This window comes from Phycodurus eques, chromosome 3 (assembly GCF_024500275.1).
Source record: "Phycodurus eques isolate BA_2022a chromosome 3, UOR_Pequ_1.1, whole genome shotgun sequence".
Lineage (NCBI taxonomy): Eukaryota > Metazoa > Chordata > Actinopteri > Syngnathiformes > Syngnathidae > Phycodurus > Phycodurus eques.
In genome coordinates, this window is record NC_084527.1 from 16909137 (window position 1) to 16917500 (window position 8364).

An 8364-nucleotide genomic window follows, 5' to 3' on the forward strand; every position below is an offset into this window, starting at 1 on the left:
GCATATTTTTTTTCAAAATGCACTTAATTTGCAACTGTTACATTATTGTTTGTTTTTATTTTTTGCTCCAACACCACCAAGATATTTTTACTATTAGTTTTAGCCCCATGATTAATGTTGTACAATACATACATTTGCATTTATTCTTGAACTGTTTGATCTTTTAATATTTTATTAAAGCAGTATAGAAAATGGATGGATGGAAATTTCTCATTTAAGTAGTTATTTCATTTTCCTACATTTACTGTAAGTACAGTGTTAGTGTTCAACTAAACATACTGTTACAGTGGCTTAAAATAATAAATATACCTCTTTCTTGTTTTGATGACTACTTAAGCCTACTACTCAATGCATTTTAAGATTGATCATTAAAATTTCATGCGAGAGTTAAGTATTTTTTTAAGTTGGTACTTGGTGTAAAAAGTTTGAGAACCACTGGAATAGAATATCGTTGTTGGAATGAAATGAGATATGGTATATGAAGTAAAATGGAGGTTCTGCTTACCACCTCCTCCACTAGATCCTCCACAATGAGGCCCTGCTCCTCCGTACGAACGTTAGTTACCCACATCCAGCCGTCGTCCAGTTCATTGTGAACGATGAACATGTCTCCCTTCAGGAAGCTAGAGACACATTTGACCAACATAGTTTCATGTTGTAAGAGGGAAGAAGCAACTTAAAACTGTGCATGTTATTATTTTATTACTGAATCATGCCCACTAACCACGACTCATTTTCCTGGTATTTCTAAAGTACCATGGACTAACCAGTAGAGGTCAAACTTTCACAAAGTTTGAGGTTTGAATCGCTCAGACAGAGTACAATGAGAATGTTTATACTACATGTATGATACAGACATAAATGTTTACCTGATCTCATCAGTATCTGGCACTTTGGTGTATGGTAGGATGGCCCTTACTCTCCTCCTGTCTTCTACAGGCTATGCAAAGAGAGACAGAAAAAAAAACAATTATAATTCTCACCTTCTGAACGTGACATTTATGTTAAACATTTTTTTAATCATTATGCAAATTGATCAAATTGTTCTAAATGTCAAGTGTTTGAATGCAGTTTAGCTCAAATTTTCTCTTCTGATATTCTTGCACAATGTTAACAATATTTCAGCACTAGACTACAGTCTAACCTCTGGAGGGGCCACAGGCCACTGCAGCTTTTCTCCTTTGAGCAGGCAAGACACGTAACTGTAGTAACCAATTAGGTCTGATAAGGAAGAAAACCGCCTCCCGCCTATGTAATAGTCCCCACACATGGCAATTATCCTGGAAAGAGAAGACAAAACAATGAGAAACGTCAGCTCATCACTGAGTATAACTAAGTTTACCAGTTTGCTTGTTTATGTAAGAAATGTGGCAGAATCAATACTATAATCTGAAATATACCATATGCAGTGAATGTTTGCAATGGTATATTAAAACAAAACAAAAAAAGCTGCAGATGTAGTCCATTTGAGAGCAGCTCAACTGAAATTACCAGTTTGATTCAAGGGCCATCTAAGCACATCAACCATTTGAGGCATAGGTGTCAGGTAATTAACCTGATGATTATAATTCCTTAAGGGGGGGGCTTTCTCTCCCCCCCCCCGGCAATAATTATTTCATGGCCTCACACCAATGCTATGAGTCAAAGACAAAGTCATTGATACTTAATTAGAAAAGCCTACATCCTTCAATGCAAACCATAACTTGTTTATCCATCCATCCATCCATCCATTTTCTACCGCTTATCCGAGGTCGGGTCGCAGGGGCAGTAGCTTTAGCAGGGACGCCCAGACTCCCCTCTCCCCAGCCACTTCATCCAGCTCTTCTGGTGGGATCCCGAGGTGTTCCCAGGCCAGCCGAAGGACGTAGTCTCTCCAGCGTGTCCTGGGTCGTCCCTCGGGTCTCCTCCCGTTGGGACATGCCCGGAACACCTCACCAGGGAGCCGTCCGGGAGGCATCCGAATCAGATGCCCCAGCCACCTCATCTGGCTCCTCTCGATGTGGAGGAGCAGCGACTCTACTCTGAGATCCTCCCGGATGACCGACCCTCTCACCCTCTCTCTAAGGGAGAGCCCAGACACCCTGCGGAGGAAACTCATTTTGGCCGCTTGTAACCGGGATCTTGTTCTTTCGGTCACGACCCACAGCTCGTGACCATAGGGTGAGAGTAGATCGACCGGTAAATCGAGAGCTTCGCCTCTCGGCTTAGCTCCTTCTTGACGACAACGGATTGATACAATGTCCGCATCACTGCAGACGCTGCACCGAGCCCCTTGTCGATCTCCCGTTCCATTCTTCCCTCACTCGTGAACAAGACCCAAAGACACTTGAACTCCTCCACTTGGGGCAGGATCTCATCCCCAACCTGGAGAGGGCACGCCACCCTTTTCCGACTGAGGACCATTGTCTCAGATTTGGAGGTGCTGATTCTCGAGGGTGTAGAGCTGGTCCACTGTTCCACGGCCATGACGAAAACCACACTGCTCCTCCTGAATCTGAGATTCGACTTCCTGACGGACCCTCCTCTCCATCACCCCTGAATAGACCTTACCAGGGAGGCTGAGGAGTGAGATACCGCTCTTGTTGGAACACACCTTCCGGTCCCCCTTCTTTAAAAGGGGGATCACCACCCCAGTCTGCCAATTCAGAGGCACTGTCCCCGATGTCCACGCGATGTTGCAGGGGCGTGTCAACCAGGACAGCCCCACAACATCCTTTTATATTCAGACTTAGTATTTACATTGTCAGGCGTACATATGTACATAAAAACCTGTTATATGGGATTCTCAAAAACTTGCATGATTATATGGCAGAAATGGGTTTCCAGTAATATCCAGCCATCCATTTTCCATACCGCTTAGATATATTTTATTTGAATGTGTTCATTTTTTAGCGGATTTTTAAGTTATTTGGTAGTTTGGTTTATTTCTGTGACAGACACTAATGTAGACTTAAACTTTATTTATGGATCAATGGCAATTGAAAACAGAGTGTTGTCCTAAATGCCAGGGATTTTGGACAACAGTACTGAAATACACCTTTAGAATAAATAAAAACAAAATAAGAATAAGAAAAAAAAAAGTGCCCCAAACCTTTTTCTAAAACAATTTGAATGGGCTTGCTGGAGAGCCATACTTTGACTATCCATTTCCCCGTCCATGCTGCATGCGTGGAAACATACCTGAAGTGGTTGACCACATTCGTCATGCTGAGGAAAGACAGGACAAAAGAACCGGGCCGGCGGTCACTCTCCCTAATGAGGTAGCTGCCATGCGTTCGGGCCTGGCGTAGCCGCTCCTCAGCAATGGTTCGATCTAACTTGCCATGGTACCACCTGGGACAAACACACAACAAAAAAAGGTGATTTAGAGGAGATTGGTGCAAATAGACAGTGTGTGTTTAGGTAAAGTCTAGTTATTACAAACGATGGACCCCTGTGCTTCCAGATAGTCCACAAGCAGAACACGAAAAAAGATCTTGCAGGCTGTTTGGGGTTTCCACTACATTTTACCAGGCATCTGAGGACCCCAATAGCTATGAGCTGTGTTGAGTTAGTTGTAATAAATCACTTTACCACTAGATGTGTCTACTTCCAACACATACTTGACAGGTTAATTCCAACCTTACTCCACTTAAAACAAACTACTTTTCAGTCTGCACCCACTTAAAGCTGCAATCTACAAAGTTGCAGCAGCACTTGTATTTCTTGGGGTATGGGAGGAAAGAATGTCTAAGATAAGAGAGTTTCAGTCAACCAGTCCAATGTGGTACTAATAATAATAACCAAAATAAATAACTAATAACAACCAAATAAAGGTGACAACACAATTTCCCTCATTTTGTCAGATATCATAGCAGCTTCGCCTCACACGTTTGGGGGGTAAGGGTTGACCTGTTCCGACGTGCACACTCATCGACGTGCAAACAAATTTGGGTTAGGAGCAGTGAGATACTTAACATGCATCCCAGGTCGGGCTTGCCTTTATTTAGGAAATAACATTATATTGACAGGTATGCGCCAGAAATTTTATTACTTGGCATGTAAACGCAACTTCCAGTGGCATTTAAACAACCTATTACCTAAAAAATGCCATTGGTATTTTTATAGCATAACAATTCAGAGTTCAGATTGTCAAACTGTTACGGTTCTTATGGTATGCATTTCCGAAAAAGAAGAGATCAGTACCAAGTAAGTAAATTTAGTGCATGCAGTTCTCCTGTTCAGCCTAAAGTGCTCCAAAAGGCACTTTTAACATGTACTATAGTTATAGTTTAAAATATGATATAAATAGACTTTACACCGATCTGATCGGCTTGATCGGTATCGGCCGATAATTAGCATTTTATGCTGATCTGCTGATCGGTTTTAATGTCATAATTCGCCAATCTGATCAATGACGTCATTGATCGGCTCCGCAAAAGACATTTACTCCGTGTCGCTATCGTGTACAGTATATTTGAATCCAAAAGCTTGTTTATTTTCAGCCTTGTCACGTGTTTTTTTTACTTTCTACTATAAATATCTGACCGTCAATCAAGTTATTTAAAAAAAAAAAAAACATGTCAGCGGTGTGGGACAGACAACACGTCTTAGACAGACAACTCGTAATTCCTGGATCAGACTACAAGACAAATGTGGTCTTTCACGATTGCACTATATCAGACTACTACAAAAAAAATCTTGTATTCCGATGCCACCACATCCCGTCTTTTACGATCACTGGGTTTTATCTTGTCAACTCAAACACGACCGGATACACTCGTTACCATGGCGATGACAACAACAACACTAGAGAAAGAGAAAAAAATAAAATAAAATAAGGAAAAACGTGGTGGTCATCATGGACGCTCGGGAGAGTATCTTCCATTCATGGACTGCTTGAGGCATGTTCACGTACTTTTAATACGATATGGCTCGCAAGCAGGCAACAAAATGTTCTGGAGCCTCGCTAGCTAGTGCTAGCACTAAAGGCTTCTTTATGCTCGCGCGGCCGACAACGCCCGCATTGCATCACGTGACTGACGAATTGGGCCACGCGGCCCCGGCTCCCACCGACCCCTCTCGACCTCCCCGCGTGCCCGCGCCCCCCTATGCGTCACTTGACACGCACACAGCAAAAATTGTTGATGTGCAGAGAATGCCGCGGAGATCATCTCACGTGATTGGTCCGTTTTAGTCACATGCTGTGGTGACATACTCAGCGTTCCCCTTGGTTCCACATACCACCTACGCCGCCGCCTTCTTGATCGATTTCACAGCATAATTAAACATATGTGATCATCTAGGTCCATTTGTTCTAGCAGACACTGTTCTACGGTCGTCATTGTTGTTGTTTTGTTCCTTGTTACGGAAAGGAAAGTTAAAAACGGCTCCCGGAAATGGCCAAAAAATGCAGAGGAAACTCCACCCTGTGTTGTCGTAGCCAATACCAGCCGTAGCGACATCGCCGACTTGGAGGAGAACTGCAGTACATTTTCAATACTGCGTGCATGGGTTGCGCTAGAGTATAAAGGCAAACTGCACGTGGGATAGCTGCAGTGATGCCAGCGCGGTCGCTGCCCGCACAAGTATAAAGAAGCCTTAAAGGTTGTACGTAAAGGTGCCAGCGTTCTGTAGAATCATGCTCTAAAATTTCAGTGTGCGAAGTAATTTAATTACACTAAGTTAGCACCCATTATTTCCGTCACGTTGTAATGTTGGTTTGACCCGACTGAAAAGTTATGTCAGTGGCCAATCCTTGAATGCCCTCTAGAGGTTATTAATGTTTTACCTTTTGTCTTAAATGTGAGAGAATATTTTTGAAGATACTCAGCATACAGTACACAAGTATATACAGTAAATGAACAAGTGATTTAAATAGACACATTGCTCCATCTTGTGCTCGGCTTGGTGATCGGTTATCGTTTTTTTAAACTCGCTGATTGGCCCCAAAAATCCTGAGCATGTAAAGCCTAGATATAAATATTTTTAAAAGCTATGTTTTCACACTGTTTTTTAATTGTTCATAACCTCTGTAAAAGTGGGTCATGACTTAGCGACAACAGGAAAATTGGTGCCAACAGTTGAGAACCAATGCTGTAGATGACTTTCATGCAGGGGGTGTGGGATCAAATCCCACTCAGTGCCAAGTGTATAACTAATTCACATAATTGAAATTGGCTGAATTAAAACATTTCCATCAATAAAGGATTAACTGATTAATAAATAGTTGTCAATTGTTAATTGAATTTTGGTGTACCTGTTAAGTAATCAAATAACTCAAATAATTTGATTACAAAAAAACGTCAATGCAAAATCGGTGCCTCGAAGCTTGACAGTGGTCATGTTTTCCCCCACAGACTAATGTCACTGCAGACTCAAGCAACAGTATGTGTAGCAATAAATTGTGAATGTGAGGTTGTCAACCACAAGTGGACAACAACAATATCTGCACCTCACCGTACATTTTGTTGTTTAAATAATCCAAAATCCATTTTTATAGTTGACTCTAATAATCAATGGGATAATAGGTCAAATAAAATAATGGATTCTAAAAATATTCAATCGCTGAAGCCCTAGTGTGGAACAGGAAAAATGCAAGATAATATCACAACAATTCTGGAAACAATTTAATATTAACTGGACTGTAAATTTAAAAAAGCCGCAAGAAAGATAAGAGAGACAAACAGTGCCTGAGCCCCAGAGCTAAAAACTCTTCACATTCAAAAATACAAGTCAACTGCAACAAAATTAAGAAACTCCAGCCAACTGATTCATGTTAAGTAATATAAGCATATAAACAAGTGGAAGGAGTCCAGTAACAGTAGGTCCGGTGGCTAAAAATAACCTCTCCAAAATGTACCAAATTTGAGAGGATGCAGACAATTTAACGAACCTCACACCACTCTTTAAACTTGTGTTTTAATGTTCAGGTCAAAGGTATACGTCCATCCATTTTCTTTACCGCTTATCCTCACTAGGGTCACGGGCTGCTGGAGCCTATCCCAGCTATCTTCGGGCGGGAGGCGGGGTACACCCTGAACCGGTCACCAGCCAATCGCAGGACACATAGAAACAAACAACAGCACTCACATGCACACCTACAGGCAATTTAGAGTCTTCAATCAACCCACCACGCATGTTTTCTGGATGTGGGAGGAAACCGGAGTGCCCGGAGAAAACCCACCCAGGCACGAGGAGAACATTCAAACTCCACACAGGCGGGGCCGGGATTTGAACCATGGTCCTCAGAACTGTGAGGCAGATGTGCTAACCCGTCGTCTCACCGTGCCGGCCATATTATACATACAAGACAAAATTCATAAAAGAAAAAATTATAAACCAGTGTATTCACATGCATAGCCATAATATTTAGCCTTTCAAAAGCCCACTTGCTCGCTTGTTTTCAGGAGTCTTGTTAAATTTTCATCAGGTGGGGCTGAATGTTGTAGTCCCTGCCCAACTGGGGTATAGAATTAACATGCTTTATCAAAATTTAGGCCACAAGTGCCTCAATGAACAGCCACTCAGCGAAAAAAAGCTGCAATACCTCTTGTAACAGGAGAGCTAAAAGGGCTCCCGTGTAGTTATGAACTAGCCGGTCTCCTTTTGTAAATCAAGGAGAGCTTGCAGAGAGGAAGCCAGAAACAGAAAAGTGAAGTGTCTGTGAGGGACGCTTTGAATGGATTTGTGTGATAAGAGTATTGAAGAGGGTGATTGACTGCAGCTGGATAGTTGGGCAAAGCCACATCAAGGAGCCAAGACAACGGTGGGAAATAATACTGAAGATAGATATGAGAGGGAAGAGGAAAAGACAAAATGAAAGTGTTAGAAAGCCTTGCTCAGCACATAATTCTATAAGCCAAAGTAGTTTGGCTCCAATTATGACCACATTATGAGGTTGAAGCACTTGCCATCTGAGAGTTGTGCACACACTGACCACTATTAATTATACATATAACATTTAAAGAACACTAATTATATACTGTGAATGTGAGCCTCATTTAATAGTAGACTTGCATTGCGACACAAAAAAAAAATAAAAAATCCTGGCATTTAACGAAAATGACTGTTGCACAAAAGATTCAACTTCAAAACTCTGTTCTGCTGAATGTTCTTTATCAGGCAAATTCAAGATTGCCTTTTAGTATTATAAACATTACAATGTAGAAAGAATGTAATGTTATTTACTGGGCATAAATTTTATGTACAAGTGTAGACAGTCACCATTAAAATGTGGAGTAAAAATAAAAATGGTCAGCAACGCAAATAGCACAAGGCAGTGCATTTTGCGAAATATCATAATTCTTTTTCCAAAAACATGACACCCGCAAGCTTTATAATCGTTACCTCAAAATAAGTCAATAGAAAAAACAGCATAATACA

At 41.5% G+C, this 8364-nt stretch overlaps 1 protein-coding gene across 3 annotated transcripts in view; it reads right to left on the bottom strand.

The window, feature by feature from the left end:
• LOC133400067 (ras GTPase-activating protein 1-like) overlaps window positions 1-8364 on the bottom strand; it is a 40371-nt gene that overhangs the window by 15771 nt on the left and 16236 nt on the right. For all 3 annotated transcript variants that reach the window (XM_061672279.1, XM_061672280.1, XM_061672278.1), the window contains exons 2-5: window positions 3181-3333; window positions 1145-1280; window positions 870-940; window positions 506-623 (exon numbers count right to left, since the gene is read on the bottom strand). In XM_061672279.1, coding sequence (XP_061528263.1) covers window positions 506-623; window positions 870-940; window positions 1145-1280; window positions 3181-3333 — 478 coding nt within the window. The remainder of the gene's footprint in view (window positions 1-505; window positions 624-869; window positions 941-1144; window positions 1281-3180; window positions 3334-8364) is intronic.